General features: G+C 40.2%; 1 protein-coding gene across 1 annotated transcript in view; it reads left to right on the top strand.

Annotated features, from left to right (window-relative positions):
- Positions 1-25,603, top strand: part of abcf3 (ATP-binding cassette, sub-family F (GCN20), member 3) — a 37,253-nt gene that overhangs the window by 5,502 nt on the left and 6,148 nt on the right. Inside the window, exons 4-15 of the mRNA XM_056743421.1 lie at positions 4,489-4,544; positions 10,847-10,944; positions 12,594-12,716; positions 14,679-14,945; positions 17,144-17,224; positions 17,432-17,491; positions 23,376-23,432; positions 23,589-23,611; positions 23,703-23,758; positions 24,197-24,397; positions 24,519-24,595; positions 24,675-24,719. Coding sequence (XP_056599399.1) covers positions 4,489-4,544; positions 10,847-10,944; positions 12,594-12,716; positions 14,679-14,945; positions 17,144-17,224; positions 17,432-17,491; positions 23,376-23,432; positions 23,589-23,611; positions 23,703-23,758; positions 24,197-24,397; positions 24,519-24,595; positions 24,675-24,719 — 1,144 coding nt within the window. The remainder of the gene's footprint in view (positions 1-4,488; positions 4,545-10,846; positions 10,945-12,593; positions 12,717-14,678; positions 14,946-17,143; positions 17,225-17,431; positions 17,492-23,375; positions 23,433-23,588; positions 23,612-23,702; positions 23,759-24,196; positions 24,398-24,518; positions 24,596-24,674; positions 24,720-25,603) is intronic.

Below are 25,603 nucleotides of genomic sequence, written 5' to 3' on the forward strand. Positions count from 1 at the left end.
GTAGAAGCAAATGTATTAAGCGCATCATTTTATGTCCAGGATGTGCATGAGCGAGTTTGGAGACTTTTATAATGTGATAGTTTTGTGTAATAAACACAGATTTATTTGTTAAACATTTTGTAAGTATCTGTGCTTTATGAGACCACATTTTTGTTAAGTTTAATACAGCACTTAAAATCATACTTTTCTACTTTTAAAAGTAAAAATATTGAAGTAAAGGAAAGTGGTAGATTTTAATGTACTCATGGTTTAAAAGTTTAATAACATCATTTATTTCTGGACTGTAGTGGAGTGAGTATTATGTGCTTCATACTGTAAGGAAGTATTTTTTGTCCAAACCACTCTGATATAGTACAGATATTTAAAAATCTACTTGAAAGTAAACATGTTTAAGAACTATCCACCTCTGGCAATAACAGATCAAATTTGCAACTCTACTTTGATCAAGAAAAACAGTGCTAGTATCAGATCGGATCAGGATCGGCAAAAATAATGTTAGAAGATCGATGAGAACTATTTGAAAATTATTCGAAATTCGCACCCCTCCCCCACATGGAGGCATTTACAGTATTACACACACACAAACAGAGAGAAGAGAGAACATTTACACTTTAAATACATATGACGACACACTGCTTTATGTAATATGAAGTTGGCAATCTTACATCAAGCTAAAGTAACGTGCTGAAACATGAATATATTAACAACCGAATGACGGCACTTATTAACAGTACGTCGATCAGCATCAACCGCTCTTAATGCTAGAACATTTCCTTGTAAAATATGAGCATGCACATTTATACCAACTAAAAAACAGTGTGATTAATCAAAGAAAATATAATAAAGCCATAAAGATTCTAGACCAGACTTATAACGCTTTAAAACATTTTAACCGCATGACTGCATTTATTAACAGTTCGGAGCGATTTCATGAATTATCAGCTCAAAAGGCTTCAGTTTCTATTGTCATGAAAAAGTTTCTCCAGTCTGGCAGTGATGGTTTTAGGGTTAGGGTTAGGGTCTAGACGAACAGTAAACTCAGGCTGAACAAACACCATAAGGTTTTTAAAACCCTCTCCTCTGACAAAGCCGATCAGAAGCATATCCTTAGCGATCATCTTAGTAATTAAAGCCGTTATTTGCTCCGCCCGTCTGGCATCCAGATTGGTTGGTCTGACCATAAACTTGCAACTGATTGCTGACCTGTGGATGGACCTGCTTGGTTCTTCGCCCTCAGATGATTGTGCATCATAGTTGTTGATCCATGATAAACCAGCTTTGGATTCCAGAGTTTGCACTGCACTTTATTCTCATTTCGCCACCCTTTGGTTACATGACGCGTTACATATGAAAACACGGCGATTTTTTTTTTTTAAGATCGCACACACTATTCGAAATTCTATAATTAAATAAACTTATAGAATATTCGAAAATCTTGACTCATCCCTAGCCAATACGCAGAATTCAGTTATCAGAATCTGATCGGCAAGGAAAACGTAGTATCGGTGTATCCCTAACAAAAACGGTGCATGAAATTCGTCTACGGTGTATTCATACATGTGACATGTCATATTTAACATGGCTGTGTTTAAGACCTCTCTAGAGCTCCAAATACGGCTTTTGTTTTAATCCCTTGTGTTGCTGTATTCGTTCCCACCATATTTAAAGAGTAGAGCGTCTTGTTCAAGCGCTTCTTTGTTTTCATATCGGAGTGGGATGTTTGCGGATTTGACACCAGTCGAGTACTATTCTGAACTGGCTTTTTCATCAGGTGCCAGGTTAACAAAAATGTTCTTAAGACAAAATATAAGAACTTTAGTAAAATAAATTATAGGAAGTTCGTAAGAATGTTCGTAAGTGCAATTCTCAGACATTTCTTAAAACATTCTCAAACATGTTATAAAGAACATTTTAATTTTTGTCGTAAGAATAAAATATGATTTAACTGGCTCGCTCCTATGGTAACTGTATATGTTTATCTATACAAAAAACTTAACGTGTGTAACAAGCATATCGCATTCTTATTTGGCCTACATATATTAGCATGTGATGTATTAAACGTTATTTACGATAGCATGTTAGCAAGTGTTAAAAAATATAATTATATATAATATTTATCAATATCGTAACCTTCTACGTTTCGAGTCACTTTGTCCCAGAATAATGTAAAAAGCACTGTAATAATGAAAGCTAAAGTGAGCTAGAGCTTATTATATCAAAATAAATATTCCTTAATGGGAAGTAAACGTCAAAATGATGATTCTGGCTCAATACAATAAATGTCACATGTGAAACAACCAAATACACCTATTTAACATTTTACCTTTTGAAGATAACTGTGAGGCTGTCTTCATTTTAAGATGATATTTATGACAGCTTTTGTTTCGAGAATTCAGATTCTTCTTAATTTTTTTCAAAAGAACAATCTTTTGAAAAAATTTAAGAACGGTCTTAAGAAGTTTTTCCGGGAATACATAACATTCCTAACTTTTTCTTAAATTAGAATCTAAGAGAAAACATGGAAGTTAAGAAAAAAATTATTCTTAAGAATGTTTTGTGAATCCGGCCCCACGATAACACAGTAAAACTCCTTGAGTCTTTTCACCTGCCGCTGTCTGCCCCGTGCGCTTTGGATCGTGTGCGTGTGACATTTCAAGTAATTTAACATTTTATGCTTAAATTAAAATCTTGAAGAGTTATCTCGTCATTTATAAAAAACGCTTCCCCGCCAAAGACGAGTTTTTACGGCAACAGTGTTTGTACTGTTGTACAGCAGGTGGCGCTGTTACACAACTTTGGGGAAAAGTACAGAATCCCAGAACCTAGAACGTATGTTTTATCGGTTTTTAATGATTGTTCTGAGTGGAATCTTTGACGAAAATGTTAATTTTCTCAGCTGTTTAATCAACGAGATGCATTTTTGAAGAATCCTACCCACATCTACGGAGTGATAAAAAACGAACAAATGAAGATAGAAGAATACGGTTTCTTTTGTTTAAAAGCTGAGACTCTGTTCTTTCATTTGACATATTGTTTGTCCATATATTCTTTACAGAAAATTTACTGTGAGCCATTAAATTTGGGTGAAAATGTTAAAAAACGCTGGCGTAGTCTGGCAACTTTTTTTTAAAGTGGCTGGCGGGGAAAGAGTTAACATGCAGTCCTAAACTCTTGCTCAGACTAGTTTTATCACGTTTCCCTCACTTGTGTGTTAAGCGTCACCCAGTGGAGCCATGGTGTAATAACGCTTGAAAATTTATAATTTTTTTATTAATTAATTAAAAATCTATATTTGTTGCAGTGTATGGACTCTGGTATCGCACAGAGAAGGACGATGATACATCGCCATATCCATATTGTCACACCAATATTATATACTATAAAATACTCTTAAGTACATAAATGTTTAAATGGCTTGATACAAATTAATGCTTACTGTTAATGTCTTGTACACTGTAAACCCGGATAAGTTGGCAATACTCAAACATTTTGAGTTTTAGAGGTCCTTGGTTGAAGTAAGCATAATTTTAACATTTTGATTACTTTTAAGTTAAAGTTCTTACCAAATCTTAGCAAGTGCAACTTAATTTGATAAAATGGATAAATTATATAATTAAGTACAGCTTTCCTGTAGCTCAGCGGTAAGAGCATTGCGTTTTCAACGCACGGTTGTGGGTTTGATCTCAGGGGATAGCAAATACCATGTATAAATGTATAGGATAATGCAATGTAAATCATTTTGGGTTAAAGCGTCTGCTTAATGCGTAAATGTAAGTAGATAGAACTTTTTATTTTACATATTTCTTAATCTGCATAAATCAAACACCTTGATTTACTCATTCCAAAATGAGCAAGAAGAGACTGATCTCAGAACTGGCATTAACACAGTTCATGCTCACTGGTAACATCACACATGTTACAGTTCAAATGTAGCATTAACGTTTCTTGCACATAGCACAGGTGCTACAAAAGTTTAAAGTTTTGTAGCATAGGCCAAACAATTGTAGCACAAGTATTCGTCTGTTATCATCTTTAAAAAAACACAAGTGCATGTCATGACATAAATAGACAGGCAACTGAAAAAAGACATTAACATACAAGTGAATAAATTAGGGCGACCAGTTTTCGAGACAGCGCGAGCATGTTTTACAAGTACTCAAGCATGTGTGATCTGCAAATTTGAAATTTCTTCTAGTAGTTATTTCATGTGGAAAGATGAGTAGATCGCTGTAGTGTGTGATAGTCAACTGCGCTCTGCCAAACATTATCGCACGAGTGCTACACTATTACATTTATTCGTAGCACAGACCGATTTTTGGGTAGCATGTTCGACATACAGGCACTGTACAGCCCTGGATCAAATTTTGAAGACCGTGAAAAGTGAGCCTAGTTGCTAGCTTTTTAGTTGCTAGTATGTTTCAACTATGGGTTAAGAATAATTGTGCAAGACTCAAAATGAATCATCCATTTCTCTCTTTTCTTCATCAGCCGCACCTGCTGAGGACGTTCATGGTATATGGATGATAAAGAGGAACCAAAATTCAGTAAGGCCATTTACATACATGACACATACATCTATACATGACAACAAATGAAATCCAGCATGCACACAAATGGATTTCCAAAATTTCTCTAATGCAATGAATAAATGCTTTCAGTAGCACCGTATGTTCTTCCAAACCTCTATGACATTTACTCCGGCATAACACAATAGAAGACGATTTCATGTCAGGAAGTTTTGATTGACTTTAATGTTAGTATTGCTCCTATTGTCTGCTGGTCATTTTAAACGTACTTTGATCAGCTATGGTATACATTTGAATATTTTTTTACAATCAAATAAATGTTGTTATCACACAATGCTTCAAGGTTCATTTAAATGAACACATTTATAAAACCATATACAATCAAAAAGATGGCAAGCAGTGAAAAGAGGAGTATATCAAAACAACAATAAGGTCTTACAACTCTACTAATCTGAACAATATTCATGTAAATGAAGATATAGTGTAATGAAGAAGTGTCCAGGACTGATATTCCCATCCTTCAAAACGTTTTTAAAGACTGTTTAAAAACACACAAAGATGTTTACATTAACTTAGATTTTATGTGAAGAAACACAACTACTAGTACCTTAATGGCTAACAAGTTAACAAAGTACTTTTAATTACGGTTTAAGATTTGAAAGGAATGCCTTTAATATTCATTTAAAACAAGATATGACATTTTAAAGACCAGGTTTCATGAATCCAATAAAATTACCATCATCGCAGTGTGTAATGTAGCTTTCTTTCAATTTTAACAATCTGCAAAATTGTTAATCCAAAAAGTCCATGATAAATTAAGATATCGGCTTCCAAAGTAGGGATTCGACTCTGAACCGCCCAAACAAATCGTTAGGTTTTCAAATCTTCGAGTGTAACATCGACACGTCACAGTGTAACCTATCACTTCTTGTCCGTAACACAACAACTCCTTGTCCAGGCCCTGGTAATCTCAAGGTTGGACTACTGCAATGCTCTCCTTGCTGGTCTTCCTGCAAAGGCTATCAAACCACTTCAGCTGGTTCAGAACGCAGCAGCACGCCTCGCCTTCCAACAGCCCAAAAGGGCTCACGTGACTCCCCTTTTCATCTCTCTCCACTGGCTACCGGTTGCAGCCCGTATCAGATTCAAGTCACTAATGCTTGCCTACAGGACTATCACTGGATCTGCACCGGCTTACTTCCACACTCTCAAGCACTTCTACACCCCATCAAGATCCCTGCGTTCAGCTAACCAGCGGCGTCTTGTATTGCTTTTTCATAAGGGCAGTAAATCGCTCTCCCGCTCTTTCTCATTCACAACTCCTTCCTGGTGGAACATTCTTCCTATCTCTGTCTGTTCAACCACATCTCTCACAACATTTAAAAAACTACTTAAAACCCATCTCTTCTGTGAATACTTGACAGACAAATGAGGAAAATAAAAAACACTAACTCTTTCTCTCAACAGGTAGTGGTCTAGCTTTTGTTGAAAACAGTTACTTTGTATTGGCACCTAATGTATTATGGCTCCTGTATGAACTATCGCTTATTGCTCCTAAACTCTTTGTAAGTCGCTTTGGATAAAAGCGTCTGCTAAATGTCTAAATGTAAATGTAAATGTATCAGCACAATCCCCGCCTTCCAGCGAAACAGGAACACTCTGACCTGCCCACTAGCCCTTCAGTTAGTATTGCGAATACAACATGTCGAGGAGACACTGTGTTTTGTGCCTTGAACACAAATGTACTTTCTTTTCGCTGCCAAAGGATGACGATATGTAAGGATCAGTGGCTCAATTTATTTTTTTCACGATAAGACTGCAGTACAATTCTAACCTTTTGTTATGTGCTCGTCATTTTACTGACAATTGCTTCTCAAATTTTGGCGAGTTCACACGGGATTTGCCAGCAGCTTGAGCCTGAAATACAAGTTAATAGCAACTTTATTTGGACCAACAAGCGTCTGTAAGTAGTATGATAAATACGTTATGTGTACATGTTGAATTGAGTGCTTATAATATATACAAGTAATTGTGCTAATCCCTTTTGCATATGTAGTACAGCTGTAGGTTTCCAGGTAAAGAATGTTAAACAGTGTTAGAGTTTTAATAATCCAACTCTTACCTAATAGTGTGATCAATAGAAAACAATAGTCTGTATGGTTTATGAAGATAGATGGAGTACTAGTGATATGGTAATACTGATGCCATTTTTTTACACTTACAGCGTCTTTGTTTACGAAAACCTTCCTGAGATAAGAACTGTGGTAATGGGTATTTCGTTTCTGATACGCAGTGTATGAAGAAAGACCCATCACAACTAATTGGGCCAGTTGGCCAATCGTAGCACACTAGTAAATAAATGTTTTTCTCTAATACACAATGGCCACAATTATTACCCCCCGCAGAAATTCTTAAGAGCAAAATAGATCTCAAGTCTATTCCCCTTGATATTGAAAGACTCTTCAAGGATCACAGATAAGGAATTGCAGAGATCAGTTGAATTTTGGGGTCAGGAAGGATTGAAAGAACTTGAGGAGAACTCGACAGGTTGTTTGGGACACTTCAACAAACAAATATTTTTCTCTCATTCAAAAACAAACTCCACCATATTACTGTGCCATACTGAAACTTCAACCAGGACTGGGTTCTATGGCCATGTCAAAAGAGAAATATTCGGCAGCAATAACACAAGATAGGTTTGCTGGACACGGGGATAAAAAATGCCCCATGTCCAGAGTTTAATATACCGCCAGATCTTTATCGTTGTGGACATACTTTTACTCCAGAGGTTCTGGACATCTTGTTCAGACATTGACCACATTTACATGGATAACAATATTCCAACATTAACACGATTAAGACTATACTCTGATTAAGAATGGACCATGTAAATGGAGCTTTTTGGTGACCTTAATCCGTCTAAAGTCATAATCGAAGTAAACACAAATCGGTTGGAGAATACAGAATGACTTATTGATCGATCTAATCAAGATCCTGCCAAAACCATCCCAGTCCCCTGATCTGAACTCTAAAGAGAATGAGTGAGAGAGAGCGCCAACATTTGAAGGATCTGGAGAACTTCTGTATGGAGGAATAGTCCAAGATCACTGGTCATGTTCTTCAACCTCATCAGACATTATAAGAGAAGACTCAGAGCTGGTTTTCTGATAGAAGGGGGGATAATTGTGGCCAGTGTGCATTAGAGAGTAAAATCACTATTCATTTTTATTTCATCATGTGATTTCCCCCAACTCACGTTCAGTTGTAGTAACAAAGGGGCTAATATTTTTGTCCCCAACTGTACCAATCGTAATTTGAAAAACTAGATTTGACAACAGAATCTGTCAAAATTGACACCCTGATTTTTCACACAAGTTTTTACATTAGATGAGATGAGATTCAATTTATTGTCATTACACTGCAGTGCTCTTCACAGGGTTGATATCCAGCAGCAGCCTTGGCCGAGGCCAGTGCTGGTTCCGGGGAGCCGAAAAAGATAAGATTGCGAGTCTTGGGGCTAATAACCACAATCCAATTCCGTGGCTACTCTCTTTGTCCATTTTGGTCTCCAATACCATAATTTTTTCTATGCAAAGCCGTGAGGTTCTCCATGATAGAAACCATATTGCGGTTAATAGTCTCAGTCTCAATGCTGACATCTTCAATCGATACGGGCAGCCTTGTGAGGCTTTGGACAGCTGTTCCCGTTTTATGAATTTTTCGATAACCCATTTCAAAGCCTAATCCAATCAGCACAAGACCTGTTATCATGGTTCCGAATAGATAGAAGTCTTCGATGTCCTCCACAGAAAGAGCCTCCAGACACACGATCCGCCATCTCTCTCACGCGTCCATCGTGTAGCCAGCTGCGAACTTTCCGTCAGGGCAGACAGGTTCCCCGAAACCCAAGCTTCTCGTGGAGAAAATGGTGTGAATTGCGTTGAGAGACCAGTTGATCAGATCCAAAATTTTACAAGTTTGGAGAGCAGTGCTGAGAGAGTCTCTCAATAGATGAGACGAGACGAGACAGGAGACAAAGCAGGGAAAATATGGGCAAGGATGGGGAGTGAAAAATGCGACCGCCTCCATTGAGAGCCAAACGAGTAAACTAGGATCTGACCAAATTAGACACCAAATCTGCCAAATTATAATTAAAGGTGCCTGAAGGCTCCAAAACTACCTCTGGTTTGTTCTCATTAAGATGTACAAATTCAATGAAAACCAAGACTTTGTCAGACAGACACGCATAGAAAGTAAAGGACACGAGATGCTTGGTAAGAACAGCATCAAAGGGAGCATATATAACGTGAACAAAACTGGGGCCAAAATGGAGTCTTACAGAACTCCAAACTTCAAGGCACAGGTGGAAGAAGACAAACCGTCTAGGGAAACCAAGAGATACTTCACAGAGTGCGTTTTCATTCACAGCATAAGATGATTTAAATTGGATTATAAAATAAAACTGTTTAGATGCATATCAGTTTTTTTATATTTAATGTTACTTCCGTTTGAGACTTTTACCATTACATTGTCAGACATGCACACATGAACAAAACTGAGAGAAAGCGCTAAAGGATTTTACATGCAACACGAAACAGGCGAAAAACTCCCTGAGCTGATGGGTTTTTGCTTAAGCCGTTTATGATCTTAAAAAAAGAGGGACCACCACCCCGGTCTCTTTTTAAGAAGGGGGACCTGAGGGTGTGCTCCAACTATCGGGGATCACACTTCTCAGCCTTCCCGGGAAAGTCTACGCAAGGGTACTGGAGAGGAGAATCCGGCCGATGGTAGAACCTCGGATTCAGGAGGAACAGTGTGGTTTTCGTCCCGGTCGTGAAACACCGGACCAGCTCTATACCCTCTCCAGGGTGCTAGAGTGTGCATGGGAGTTTGCCCAACAAATCCACATGTGTTTTGTGGATTTGGAGAAGGCATTGGACTGTGTCCCTCGCGGCGTCTTGTGGAGGGTGCTCCGGGAGTATGGGATTCGAGAATCAGCACCTCCAAATCCGAGGCCATGGTTCTCAGTCGGAAAAGGGTGGCTTGCCCATTTCAGGTTGGTGGAGAGTTCCTGCCTCAAGTGGAGGAGTTCAAGTATCTTGGGGTCTTGTTCACGAGTGAGGGAAGGATGGAATGGGAGATTTACAGACGGATCGGTGCAGCTTCTGCAGTAATGCGATCGCTGTACCGGTCTGTCGTGGTGAAGAAGGAGCTGAGCCGCAAGGCGAAGCACTCGATTTACCGGTCAATCTACGTTCCTACTCTCCCCTATGGTCATGAGCTGTGGGTCTTGACCGAAAGGACAAAATCCCTGATACAGGCCGGAAATGAGCTTTCTCTGCAGGGTGGCTGGGCGATCCCTTAGAGATAGAGTGAGAAGCTCGGTCACGCGGGAGGAGCTCAGAGTAGAGCCGCTGCTCCTCCACATCGAGAGGGGCCAGCTGAGGTGGCTCGGGCATCTTTTCCGGATGCCCCCTGGATGCCTTCCAGGGAAGGTGTTCCGGGCATGTCCCACCGGGAGGAGACCCCGGGGGAAGACCTAGGACACGCTGGAGGGACTATGTCTCCCGGCTGACCTGGGAACGCCTCAGTGTCCCCCCGGAAGAGCTGGAGGAAGTGTCTAGGGAGAGAGAAGTCTGGGCATCCCTGCTTAGACTGCTGCCCCTGCGACCCGGCCCCGGATAAGCGGAAGAAAATGGATGGATGGATGGATGGATGATGATGGGTTTATGATCTTTTCCCATTTTTGTAGCACAGCCCTTAAACATAATAACATTATGGAAACATGTTTTATATGTTGTTTTACCTTTCAGCTCATAAAATTCATTGTGATTTAGTCTATTCCAATTACAACATAATTAAGGCACAAATAAAATATTAAGTAACATGGATTTATAATAAAAGAATATTAAAGGAATAAAATAAGTTTCTCTCTTATAATATATTGTTAAAGGAACGTTCGCCCAAAGAAGAAAATTCTTTCATCATTTACTCACCATCCACTTGTTCTAAATCTGTATGAATTTTTCTTTTCTGATAGACACAGAGAAAGATATTTGGAAAAATCCTTGGAACCAAAGCGTTATTGGCCACCCTTGACTACCATAATAGTGTCTGATCAAAGAAAAGAAGCGTCGGTGTGTTTCACCAACTATCAAAGAACCTTAACCTAAAAGACTGCTGCGCTGTAAAAAGCGCTGTATAAATAATGACATTTAATTCATCTCTACTTTTATATCCCACAGGAAAAAAATGAAACCCGTTTTGTTGTTTCATAACCATACATATTCCCTGTTTTCTGCTTTAAAATGTTCTTCTAGACTGTGGATGCCAAGAAACTGGAGAAAGCAGAAGCCAAACTAAAGGCCAAACATGAGCGCAGAAATGAGAAAGACTCACAGAAAACCTCCTCTCCGCTGTGAGTACTGATGTCTGCTCTGAGCTGTGATTGGTCTGATTGAACGCCGCCTTCAGGTCAAAAATAGGGATGCACAGAGATTAGAGAAATTTCTTGGCCGAAGCGGAATAAAGACTGAGATACTTGGCCAACAATCAAATACCCAACATGGTTTTTGCATTTCTACTATTTTTTAAGACTTTATTTTCACTTTTGCATAAACTGAATGGTCAAAATGGGATTTTTATATTTTGTCTTTATTTTCAATATAAGACAGTATAACTTAAAATAAAATTCAGCAAAACAAGTAAATGAAAACAAAAGAATAGAGAAAGAATAATTTAAAGTGTTAGAGAAACACACTACGCCACAGTATATTGTCAAATGAAAGCATTTGAACCAGTCTGTTAAACTTTGGTGTACTTCAGATGGGAGCCTCATAAAAAGTTTGGCCATTGAATAAAGGAGAGGGCTCAATTTTGATTTAAATTTACTTCTTTCCTTTAATTTTATTTTAAGTTACATTGTATTCAATTGAAAATCAAGACAAAAAAACACATTTTTTTTGCACATTCTGACCCTTCGGTTTATGGAAAAGTGGAAAAAATTGGCTAAAGAAATGCAATAAAACATGTTTAGTATTCGATATTCGGCAAAGTGTTTCATTTTTACTTGGTTTCGGCCAAGAATTTTAATTTCGGAGCATCCCTAAAAATAGTTTCAAAAATCCTTCTTAATTTAGGAGAAAAGTGGGATTCACATCACAACGATGCCATCGGGATCACTTTCAGAACCATTTTTGTTTCAGCTGAGAAACGATAAAACATTCTGTCAAACAGTCTCTGGTGGATCTCTAATGTTTGTCTATTGTTGGTTTTATGTCTGAATTAAAGACTGTAGCAGTAGCTGGATATTATATACTGATGTAAAACTTATAGAAGTCAAAATAAGTCAAATAAATTCTTTACATACCAGACACGAGCGCATCTTCATCCTTCAGAGAGAGCATCTGGCCTGTCATACAGAAGAGATGTTCGGGAATGACAATGATAGCATTAGCAGCTGGTCATGTACAGTACAATTCTAGTTTAGTTTACAATTCTATTCATTTTCGTGAATGGGAACAATGCAATGCAAGCTTAAAATGGGTATCGTCCGCTGGTGTGGACACAAGTTAAAGCAATAAGGCATGTGATGCAGTGGGTACAGTTCATTTTATAACAGCAGAGGGTGTTGTGGCAAACCTCTCAGCTGTTATAAAATGCTCTGTAACCCACTGCTTCACACGGATTATTGCTCTTATAAAACTAATATTCATAAAATAAAGTAAATCAAATAATATTTAGGTTATGTAATGCGGTCAGCCGTTATAAATTTATATTGGCTTAGAACTTGGCCACTCAGAACCAAGGACCAGAACTGAGTGTTTTAGAAATATAGTTACAGTTAAGGTTAAAGTTATAATGTGAACGGCCCTTAGCTGGCGTGTACTGTGTTTCAGATCAGATATATGAGTCCGAGCACAGCATTCATGCCTGTTGGTAAAGAGTTTGTTATTAAAGACTATTAGCATCTGTTTTATCAAATAAAATCCCTTTTTCATTTGACACTATCTATGATGGACTGATATTAGCCACTGACTTGATGTCTTGATATTTTCTTTTTTTAAGAGTTTTGGAGGAGGCATCGGCCAGTCAGGCCAGTAGTAAGAAGGAAACTCGCGCCGACTCCTCTGGGAAGAATCGTAGTTATGACATTCGCATTGAGAACTTTGACGTGTCTTTTGGGGAGAGGTAAGAAACTTTTTTTCGATCATCAAGAACATCAACATTCATCAAACATGGCACAACAGTAGTCATCTAGACACGTTTCCAAAGACAGCCAGGCAGTATTGTGAAAAGCGCTTTAGAAATCAATGTGATTGATCATCAATATGTCTGTAACACTTCTGTCCACATATGATAAAAGAAAGTGAGACTGGTTTGAGATGGAAACCCTTTCAGGAGATGTGCATTGGGTTGGGTACTGGTACCTCTCAATCTCAACATTTTGAACAAAAGAAATAAAGACTCTAGAAACAACTAAAGCATTATCATCACTACCAGTTTATTCTATTTCCTCATCACACACAATATCACTCATTTATCCAGTGTAAGAGGGGTCGACCTGCACGTAGCTTTGTGACGTACTTCTGACTTGAAATCGCACGGCTCACTAGGTTCAGGTTAAATGTATTAACAATGGACCGTATTTAAAAATTCTGGTCAATAATTATAGGCCTGAGTAGAAAGTGTAGTTATAACGATAAGGATAAATGCTCAGTAGCTCCTCACTGCAGAACGTGACATCCAGGGGGCACGGCTGGATCCAGATACAGACTCCTCCCATTGCGTTGTGATTGGTCGACAGATTTCTGCAGCAACAATACACATCATACTCGTGATGTTTCTCTACCATTTCTGCATTGACTCTTAAGTCAAGTTATTCATTTGATGGGAAAAAACTTGCTGAAGACAAACGTTATTTATTAAGTTATTTTTAATACGTATTTTACTAGTTTTAGTGTAAGGGTTTGGGTTAACAAATATGTAACTGTGATCCGCTTTCTGCACATTGCTATTTTAAAATACTACGATTTTTTATATTTTCCAATGTGAATGAACATCTGATTCATTTAAAATCCACAATTATTGTAAGGTGTCATTTTATTGTTGTATTGTAATCTTTCATGAGACTAACACAGTTTAAGAAAGCGATGGACTGCTGCATAGTGCACACAACGGCTTTATTATTCAGGAGAGCAGTATACGTTTATCAAAACTTATATAGTCCACAAAAACTCATTTTAACAGCATCAGTTCTGAAATGAACAGATAGATTTTTAATTTACAGTTTTAATAGAGTTACAGAAAGAATGACATATTGTATGATTAACAATATATATATATAAATAGTGTAGATGTGCATCAGTCACATGCTGCGCTGTTCACAGCCTCAAACTGCACCTCGACTGCCTCACTCGCCTCTCTCATCGTTTGTTTTTATCATGTTTCGGCGGCTCTAATGCATCTGTTACTCATAACTTTCTTGACTTTAATGACTTCATGAGATGATTTTATTCATCGGTGGACAGAAACACAAAGCTCCTTGTAACACTGTGCTGAACGATCAAGTTTGTTGTGTGTGTGTGTGTTAACGTATGCTTATTTCTCTAAACAAGAACAAGTGAAATAAATATTATAACCATATGAAGAGTTTGCTTCCAAAATGAGATGACTCCGTAATGTTCTTGGAGTTATAATGGGTAAAATAAATAAACTGCAGTTTAAATGATATTCATTGTAATGCACAAAAAAAAATGAGTTATCTCATTTTGGAACCAAACTCTTCATATGTAGAGTCAAAATCGTCAAACATCATCATTATAAATATTCTTTATTATCATGTAAATACCAGAAAAGATTGGAAGAACAGTGATAGAATATGACAATTGGCATTTCCTGGAAGCATGTATGAGTGAATCCTTCTTCTTCTGTGTCACACATCCAGAGTTTCTGCGTGAGAGCACCCTCTGGCTTTCAAAACCCAAACAATACATCAGTACAAATACCAAAATGTGTTGTTAAGTACAGTACTCAAGAAAACCCACTATGGTACTCTCCACCTTTGCTTGGGTGAATATTTAAAGGGCATTCCTCAAGTGAAGATTAGTCTACTGTTTGTGTTTTCCTAAAGCAGTGTGTTCTTGTGTGCAGGTGTTTGCTGCAGGGTGCTGAGCTGTCATTGGCCAGCGGCAGGCGCTACGGTCTGGTGGGCCGTAACGGGCTCGGTAAGACCACTCTGTTGAAGATGTTGGCTAGCCGGAGTCTGCACGTCCCCTCGCATATTTCTATTCTGCATGTGGAGCAGGAAGTGGCTGGCGACGAAACCACTGCTCTACAGAGCGTTCTAGAGAGTGACATAGTCCGAGAGAAGTTGCTCAAGGAAGAGCGCTTGCTCAATGCGAACATCGCCAATGGAACGTAAGTCACCTACATTTATATAAATCTGAATAGGATCTGTGGTCAGGCATAGTTCAAGCTACATTACGAATTTTTCATTGTTCATGAACTTCATCTAAACATCTGTTCTTATTTGACTGTGGTGAATTGATGTTACCTTTGCCTCAAATTAAAATGTATTTTTGTGCAAGGACCTCGCTGGAATAAGAAAATAAATGGTTCATGTATCACCCCAACACCTCCAAAAAAGCTTTAGAGCCATGCCCTTAACCAATCTAGACGTTTTCATTTCGAGTCTCCTTTGCCTCTCTGGTCATTTTTAGGCATCATACTTGTAGGGCTGGATGATAAAATCATCCTGATATTGAGAAAATGTTCGATGCAATGCTAAAGAAATCAATTTAGGTTGTATAAACAGCCCATGCATCGTCACTGGATAAACAGCCTTTAATTTTTTTAACAGTGCAATCATTTTTTCAACTAGTCGATGTTTGCGATCAGAAAATATGGAAGACTTGTCTGAAGCAGATTTATGTAACCAGCCCCAGGTCAACATCTTTTCTTGTTAGTCATCTAAAGGCCTCGGCTTTTCTAAATGGCCCCAGAACGTTTTGAAAGGACGGGGGACTCGGAACTAAATCAAGGGGTGAAGGCACATGCTGCAATAATGTCAAATATGTACAAAAAAAAAAATTCAACAATCAAGGATGAAAACGGTTGAAACAGACATACGCGCGTGGCCCGAAGGTAAATTCCGGTCTGTGTTTGGTTACAATATAACTAGGCATGTCAAACGAATAATCATGTTAACTCATTCCCCGCCAGCGTTTTTAATATTTTCACCCAACTTTAATGGCTCGCAGTAAATTTTCTGTAAAGAATATATAGACAACCAATATGTCAAATGAAAGAACAGAGTCTCAGCTTGTAAACAAAAGAAACCGTATTCTTCTATCTTCATTTGTTCGTTTTTTATCAAACGAACAAATGCATCTCGTTGATTAAAAAATGCATCTCGTTGATTATACAGCGGAGATAATTAATGTTTTTTGTCAAAGATTCCGCCCAGATTGCACTCAGAACAATCATTAAAAACTGATAAAAAATATACGTTCTAGGTTCTGGGATTCTGTACTTTTTCCCAAAGGTGTGTAATAGCGCCACCTGCTGTACAACAGTACAAACACTGTTGCCGTAAAAACTCGTCTTTAACCGTTTTTTTTAAATGACGAGATAACTTGTCAATGGCGCTGACAGAGTTAAGATGTCCCCATCAAAAGGAAACGACAAAAGTGATTTTATGCCCATAGAAAGCACATCAAATGTAAGTAAAATGTATACTTTATGGTAAGTTTCTGGAAAATAAAAAGTCAAAATCTGGTTGAAATAGTGTTACATTGTCATTCATAGTATCACAATATCCATGTACAAATTCTGACTTGTACATATTACATTTTTCAAAGCATAAGGGAGCATATTACATTTTATTGTGCTTTAGATGAGTAACTAATTATATTGTCAAATGGGCAAAACCGAGGACAGTGGCAAATAAAAAAAATACATCTAACTTACATTTGGGGTGAAAGTAATTTCTTTAATATGTCATAAATTGATTTTTGATGTAAATATGCCTGACAAGATTGTTACACTCAATGACATTTTAGTGGGTGTCTTCAGTAAATCAAGGAAATATTTATGATATTTATTTTATGCTCATTAAATGAAGAACAAAAATCCAATGGAATTAAACAGAAAACTTTTTCATTGATTTATTTATTTATATTTACCCATCATTTAATTATATATAAATGTTTAATAATTGTTATATTTTAATATTCTTAAATATGTGCTTGTAAGTGTATCATTTTATAAAAACAAAATGAATATGCACCGTAAACAGACATATATTATGTATGTAAACTTTATTCTGGATGCGATTAACCGTTTGACAGCCCTTAACATAAAATATGTTTTATATTTAATTTATATTAATACAAATTCATTTTATTTTTTATCAATTTTATTAAACTGCATCAAAATTACTCATGTTATAGATTCTTTGCAGAGGTCTACAGGAAGTTAGTTTTGGGACACATGTTTGTTTATGTTTTTGCTGCTGAAACAGTCTATAATGCACCCAAAATACAGAATCAAGACTTTGTAAAAGGCCGAAATATGTCATCTTTTGAATTGATTTCCTTATTTGGTCTGCATTTTAGCGCTGATGGTTTAGAAAGTGTTCGTCTCTCTGAGATTTATGCCCGACTTGAAGAAATAGAAGCAGATAAAGCACCAGCCAGGTGAGTCACATGTTATTGAAAACATTGTTTTTACTGTACATATTTTTCAGACCATGTCTCAAGTCGTCTTGTATTGGTAGAGTTTCCATCAGCTGTTGTAGAATCGCCAATCTGTAACATTGTTAATATCGTGTGTGAAGTTTGGTCATTTAAGTATTGTCAAAAAAAATCATCCTAAATTATAAGCAATCTTTTTCACTCTTTCAGGGCATCAGTCATTCTAGCTGGTTTAGGCTTTTCACCCAAAATGCAACAGCAAACAACCAAGTGAGTATGAAAGGGCTTAAATTGATAGTTCACCCAAAAATGAAAAAACATTGACTCTTGTCATTTCGAAACCTGCATGACTTTCTTTCTTTCCTCCGCACAACACAACAGAAGATATGTTGACGATGAATCTCAATGCTTTGTTGTGTTATTGTTTGGAGGGGTTGACCATGTTCACGTGGCTCCAGCAGATCATTAGCGTATGAGCGTGTGGACACATTAGAGATAATGAGCCTGTCTTTATTTTCATGCCAATTACAGAATATTTGTTAGAATTGGATCATTTACAACTAGACACATCGTAAGGATCTATCTTATGTGTCTGCTGAAAGCGCACCCTGTTTATTATTTTCATTTTACACTACAAAGAGGCCTTTTCCCAGTTTTTAAAGATGTTTTACTCTTATTTTTATGACCAGAATAACTGGGGTATTTTAAGTCTCTTTCCTCAGTTATAAGAGAAAAAGTAGTTTGATTGACCCCTGAGAGTTAACAATATACAAACGTTTGAACAAAATGATGGAATGTTAAACAAATATCTTTAAGATTTAATTGCAGCCGTGAGATTTTAAATAATAATAATATAAATTTAAATCAATGCCTTAAATGCTTCTGGATTACCAACTTCCTGAGAGACAGACAACAGCTAGTGAGGCTGGAGAATTCACATCCAGCATCTGCACCATCAGCGGTGGTGCTCCACAGGGCTGTGTTCTCCCCCCTTCTCTTCTCCCCATACACCACATCTGCATTTTGAAGGACCCCTCTGTCAAGCTCCTGAAATTCGCAGGTGTCATTGGCCTTATCCAGGTTGGGGATGAATATGCATACAGAAGAAAAGGTTCAACTGCTAGCTGGCTGGTGCAGCAAAACAACCTTGATCTCGAAACTGAGGATGACAGTAGACTTCAGTCCCTTCCCTGACATTCAGTTTTTTTAATAAGACAACAGTGCTTGACCATTGTGCTGGACAATATCATTTAAACAGTAGGACAATGCAAACAAATAATCATGATGAGGAAAAGCCTTTTGGCTCAAACAGGCTTTACTTTAAAAAGTGATTCAGTCTGCTTTTGCAAAAGCCCAGTCCCCCTTTTTCTGCAACCAATAAGAGTATTTGATTCAATGACCTAAGGACATCCAGCTGGGGTGTGTAAAACCTAAACGGTCAGAAATATATAAAGGTGCCATTCCATTTAAAACCTTTAAAAAGTCAAATGTAAACACTATTTTGAAATGGACACAAAACCAATTAAAAGAGAGTAGGACAAGGGTAATATCCACGTATTTGTGAGTGCAAGTCGAGCAGCTTCATTTTGTATTGTTTGTGGATGGTTCATGTGTGATTGGCTTATACCAATGCCTTAAATTGCAGTAGTCTAAATTAAATTAATTAAATTAAAATTAAATTAAATTAGTCTAGTTGAGAAAAGAATAAAGCATGTATAACTCTTTCCGACTCAGCACACGTTAAAAACCCTTTACCTGAGCAAGAAGTCTAAGTTCAAAAACATTGACCCTCACCATTCTTGATAGCATTGTTACAGCATGGGAGTTTTTCGGGTCTGTACATCTATTACGCTCTAGTTTGCTTTAGCCACCAAATAATACATATGGGACTGTTAACAGAGCTGAAAGAATCTGCCCAATCGCCAAGACTTGAAGAACATCATCAAAGACCCCTCCCACCCTAGACACAAAGTCTTCTGCACGCTAGACATCTCCATCTTTGACAGTTAGGGATCCACCACTACCTATCTGTTTAAGTGACATATCTTACACAAAGCATATTATATAAGAACACTACACTGTTGTATATTATTATGTGTAGCTTTTTATCCATTTCAGTCTACGTTTTAAAATGCTCTTGTATGCATGTTAGTACTGTAACCACAACACATTCCCTATGTGTTTGTGTGAAGAAAAAAAGGATTCTGATGCTTTTATGGCTTTCCTTGTGAAATTTAACAGACTTTTCATATCATTTCTAAATGTAAACTTCTCATCCATGCTGGGGGGCCGCCTTGGTCCACTTTTTCACCTCTTCCGGCATTGTATATGTGCTGTTCATTATCCTGCTTATTACATGGCTACTTGCCTCAGAAGTAAATTATTCCATCCATCCATCCATCTTCTTCCGCTTATCCGGGGCCGGGTCGCGGGGACAGCAGTCTAAGCAGGGATGCCCAGACTTCCCTCTCCCTAGACACTTCCTCCAGCTCTTCCGGGGGGACACCGAGGCCTTCCCATTGCAGCCGGGAGACATAGTCCCTCCAGCGTGTCCTAGGTCTTCCCCGGGGTCTCTCCCGGTGGGACATGCCCGGAACACCTTCCCGGGAAGGCGTCCAGGGGGCATCCGGAAAAGATGGCCGAGCCACCTCAGCTGGCCCCTCTCGATGTGGAGGAGCAGCGGCTCTATTCTGAGCTCCTCCCGAGTGACCGAGCTTCCCACCCTATCTCTAAGGGATCGCCCGGCCACCCTGCGGAGAAAGCTCATTTCGGCCGCCTGTATCCGTGATCTTGTCCTTTCGGTCATGACCCACAGCTCATGACCATAGGTGAGAGTAGGAACGTAGATTGACCGGTAAATCGAGAGCTTCGCCTTGCGGCTCAGCTCCTTCTTCACCACGACAGACCGGTACAGCGACTGCATTACTGCAGAAGCTGCCCGATCCGTCTGTCAATCTCCCGTTCCATCCTTCCCTCACTCGTGAAAAAGACCCCCAGATACTTGAACTCCTCCACTTGAGGCAGGAACTCTCCACCTACCTGAAGTGGGCAAGCCGCCCTTTTCCGACTGAGAACCATGGCCTCAGATTTGGAGGTGCTGATTCTCATCCCAGCCGCTTCACACTCCGCTGCAAACCGTCCCAGTGCATGCTGGAGGTCCTGGTCTGATGGGGCCAGCACGATGACATCATCCGCAAAGAGCAGAGATGAAATCGTGTGGTCCCCAAACCCGACGCCCTCCGGCCCCTGGCTGCGCCTAGAAATTCTGTCCATAAAAATTATGAACAGAACCGGCGACAAAGGGCAGCCCTGCCGGAGTCCAGCATGCACCGGGAACAAGTCTGACTTACTGCCGGCAATGCGAACCAAGCTCCTGCTCCGGTCGTACAGGGACTGCATGGCCCTTAGCAAAGGGTCCCGAATCCCATACTCCCGGAGCACCCTCCACAAGATGCCGCGAGGGACACAGTCGAATGCCTTCTCCAAATCCACAAAACACATGTGGATTGGTTGGGCAAACTCCCATGAACCCTCCAGCACCCTGGAGAGGGTATAGAGCTGGTCCAGTGTTCCACGACCGGGAAGAAAACCACACTGTTCCTCCTGAATCCGAGGTTCTACCATCGGCCGGATTCTCCTCTCCAGTACCCTGGCATAAACTTTCCCGGGGAGGCTGAGAAGTGTGATCCCTGATAGTTGGAGCACACCCTCTGGTCCCCCTTCTTAAAAAGAGGGACCACCACCCCGGTCTGCCAGTCCAAGGGCACTGTCCCCGACAGCCACGCAATGCTGCAGAGGCGTGTCAGCCAAGACAGCCCCACAACATCCAGAGACTTGAGGTACTCAGGGCGGATCTCATCCACCCCCGGTGCCCTGCCACCGAGGAGTTTCTTGACTTCCTCGGTGACTTCATCCCGGGTGATGGGCGAGTCCGCCTCTGAGCCCTCAGCCTCTGCTTCCTCAATGGTAGACGTGTCTGCGGGATTGAGGAGATCCTCGAAGTATTCCTTCCACCGCCTGATGATATCCCCGGTCGAGGTCAACAGCTGCCCCCACCACTCTAAACAGCATTGGTAGGGCACTGCTTCCCCCTCCTGAGGCGCTGGACGGTTTGCCAGAATCTCTTCGAGGCCGACCGATAGTCTTTCTCCATGGCCTCACCGAACTCCTCCCAGGCCCTAGTTTTTGCCTCCCCAACCACCCGGGCTGCAGTCCGCTTGGCCTGTCGGTACCTGTCAGCTGCCTCTGGAGTCCCACAAGCCAGCCAGTCCCGATAGGACTCCTTCTTCAGCTTTACGGCATCCCTTACTTCCGGTGTCCACCACCGGGTTGGGGGATTGCCGCCTCGACAGGCACCGGAGACCTTACGGCCACAGCTCTAAGTGGCTGCGTTGACAATGGAGGTGGAGAACATGGTCCACTCGGACTCAATATCTCCAGACTCCCTCGGATCTGGTCGAAGCTCTGCCGGAGGTGGAAGTTGAAGATCTCTCTGACAGGCGATTCGGCCAAACGTTCCCAACAGACCCTCACAGTACGTTTGGGTCTGCCGAGTCTGTCCAGCTTCCTCCCCCGCCATCGGATCCAACTCACCACCAGGTGGTGATCGGTTGACAGCTCCGCCCCTCTCTTCACCCGAGTGTCCAAGACATACGGCCGTAGGTCAGATGAAACAACCACAAAGTCTATCATCGACCTCCGGCCAAGGGTGTCCTGGTGCCATATGCACTGATGGACACCCTTATGCTTGAACATTGTGTTATGGCCAAACTGTAACTAGCACAGAAGTCCAATAACAGAACACCACTCGGGTTCAGATCAGGGGGGCCGTTCCTCCCAATCATGCCCCTCCAGGTGTCACTGTCGTTGCCCACATGGGCGTTAAAGTCCCCCAGCAGAACGACGGAGTCCCCATTCGGGGCACTTTCCAGCACCCCTCCCAGAGTCTCCAAGAAGGCCGGGTACTCTACACTGCCATTTGGCCCGTAGGCACACACGACAGTGAGAGACCTATCCCCGACCCGGAGGCGCAGGGAAGCGACCCTCTCGTTCACCGGGGTAAACTCCAACACATGGCGGCTGAGCTGGGAGGCTATAAGCAAACCCACACCAGCCCGCCGCCTCTCACCCTGGGCAACTCCAGAGTAGTGAAGAGTCCATCCTCCCTTGAGGAGTGTGGTTCCAGAGCCCAACCTGTGCGTAGGGGTGATCCCGACTATCTCTAGTCGGAATCTCTGAACCTCACACACAATCTCCTGCTCCTTCCCCCTCAGAGAGGTGACATTCCATGTCCCTAGAGCTAGATTCCGCGTCCAGGGATCGGGTTGTCGAGGCCCCTGCCTTCGACTACCACCCGATCCACATTGCACCGGCCCCTTACAGTCCCTCCTGTAGGTGGTGGGTCCACGGGAGGGTGGCCCCATGTCGCTCCTTCGGGCTGAGCCCGGCCAGACCCCATGGGGGAAGGCCCGACCACCAGGCGCTCGCATACGAGCCCCAACCCCGGGCCTGGCTCCAGGGTGGGGCCCCGGCTGCGCCATGCCGGGCGACGTCACGGTCCTCGATTTTTTTGTCATCATAAGTTTTTTTTTTAACCGCTCTTGGTCTGACCCGTCGCCTAGGACCTGTTTGCCTTGGGAGACCCTACCAGGGGCATATAGCCCCAGACAACATAGCTCCTAGGGTCTTTCGGTTACTCAAACCCCTCCACCACGGTAAGGTGGCAGTTCAAGGAGGGGTGATCCTTCCGCAGGAAATTATTGAACAATAAATATTTATTTGATGCACATTAGCTCATTTTTAACGGAAGCAGACCTTCCCCGAGGAAAACCTGTTTACTCTTCGGTTACTTCTAAGATAAGACACGATGTTCAAATGCTAGGAACAGGCATTTTGGTCATCTGTTATTAAAACACATATTTGAGTTTCATTTTTGTTTAACATTAAACTGCCATGTTTTGCAACATCAGGGTTACCATGTTGTGTTAGTTTTGAGCAGTTGTTATCTGGCAATATTGCCCCTTGGAATGTCGCAATTGGCCAATCAGAATCCAAAAGTATCCCAGAGTGCCGTGTAATAAATAAAAATCATACGTTGAGTTATATGATGTGACATTCTGCCGCATTGTTTATTAATGCTTGTCTTTTGCTATAGGGAGTTTTCTGGAGGATGGAGGATGAGGGTAGCGCTAGCACAAGCTCTCTTTGCACGGTGCGTTTGACCCTAATGAATAATGATCTTTTAATATTACTATAATGCCTCTACATTAGAAATCAATATGTTTTGAAATGTTTGAAAATAATATATTACATTTTTAGATATTTTGGTGTTGCTTTATTTAACCTTTTTTCTCTCTTTCTGTTACAGGCCTGATCTATTGCTACTTGATGGTGAGTTACACAAACAAAAGCAAAATTTGAACATTTGTGTTCTTTAAAAAAAAGAATTATTAAGATTCATATATCTGTTTATTTCCATCAGAGCCCACAAACATGCTGGATGTCCGAGCCATTTTGTGGCTGGAAAACTATTTACAGGTGGGTTTCTGCTGCTTGGTGGTGTTAAATAAGGTTGCTAAAATCAAACTGCATTTTTTCCTGATTAAAGTCGCATTTTAAATGAGTAGTTTTTGCAGGTTTGTTGCGGTGGTTTGCTGAGCATTGAAGAAAGACCAAACATTGATACAATGCACATTTGACACCATTTGTTATTATCCTTTACTTTGTTATTCATGAACATTTCTGCATAAAAACTAGCTTAAACTGAACCAAAAAATGCACTATAAGAAATAACAAGCATGTATTTTAGATCCAAAATCTGTTTTACGGTATTTTTAAGTTTATCGTTTGCAGTTGAAAAAAAATGCTTTTAAAACTTGAATTCAGTGGAGAAATGATTTGTTCAAACCTGGGTTTAAGTATATAGAAATATTGTTTGCTTTTATGGCTAAATGATGTTGCGATCCTTTGTCCTAGACGTGGGTCTCCACCATCCTTGTGGTGTCTCATGATCGTAACTTCCTGAATGCCGTAGTGACAGACATCACACACCTGCACTCCCAGCGGTTGGAGAGTTACCGTGGCGATTATGAAAACTTCATCAAAACAAAGGAGGACCGGCTGAAGAACCAGCAAAGAGAATATGAGGCGCAGTTACAGTACAGAGAACACATACAGGTAAAGCAGAAACAGCACAGAGAACATACTGAGAGTTGCTTTCATCAAAAAAAATTCATCAAATGTACATTCAGTGTTATGAATGTTATTTCGGTGTACGTAACATAACTATTTCTGTCAGGTTTTCATCGATCGCTTCCGGTATAACGCCAACAGAGCCACTCAGGTGCAGAGTAAACTCAAGCTGTTGGAGAAACTGTAAGTGTTGCATCACACGCTGATCTCTCATTGGTCAGACATGCTCATGATGGATTCTCACAGTCTGTATGTGTTACAGCCCTGAACTGAAGCCCATTGAGAAGGAGACTGAAGTCATATTGCGGTCAGTTTTTCATTTACTTCTAAAGTGTTTAGCATGAATGAGAACGCCCCCTTGAAAGATACGATTTTATCCAGCTGTAAGTGAATATGAGATATTTATTAAACATCTATTCTTATTTACATTTTATTTTTAATAACATTATTTAGCCAACTTTTGCAAGCTGACATCTCTTTTCACAAAACGCTTTTGACGAGGTGTGAACTTCCGTGGATGACCTGGACGTCTCAGCGAGCTTCCCACAAGCGCAACAGAAACTGATACCGAAGATTAGATTAAAAAACTTTGAAATACTTTTTATTGAATTCTATTAATAACACACACACAAACACCACAAAAATGATGGAGAACATATTTTAAAACAACACAACAAATATAATTTTCCTTGTCATTTTTATCAATCATCTAAACATCTAGAATTATTAGGCCTATATGCAGAAGAGTAGTCAAATTCTAGTCAAACTTAAGCTCATATAAGAAGTTTATATACGGTTCACAATCATTTAATGAAAACAACTGACAGAACACAGAGGGGCAGTGAATCTGTTCATGTAAACATGGGCTTCAGTGATATCAGCACCTGCCGGATGACGGTCCACGTGAGCTTCATCATCAGTTACTGACAGTTCGTTCCGCTGATCAATTCACGTCTGTGAAGAGTCTGTTGTGTTTAAAGCTTTCCTGTAGCTCAGTGGTAAGAGCATTGCATTAACAACGCAAGGTTGTGGGTTCGATCCCAGGGGATTGCAAATCTACAGTTAAAAGAAAAAGTATGTGAACCCTTTGGGCTTACTTGGATTTCTTCATAAATTGGTCATAAAATGAGTTCTGATCTTCATCTAAGTCACAACAATAGAGAAACACAGTCTGCTTAAACTAATACCGCA

This window comes from Triplophysa dalaica, chromosome 3, assembly GCF_015846415.1.
Source record: "Triplophysa dalaica isolate WHDGS20190420 chromosome 3, ASM1584641v1, whole genome shotgun sequence".
NCBI classification, from domain to species: Eukaryota; Metazoa; Chordata; class Actinopteri; order Cypriniformes; family Nemacheilidae; genus Triplophysa; species Triplophysa dalaica.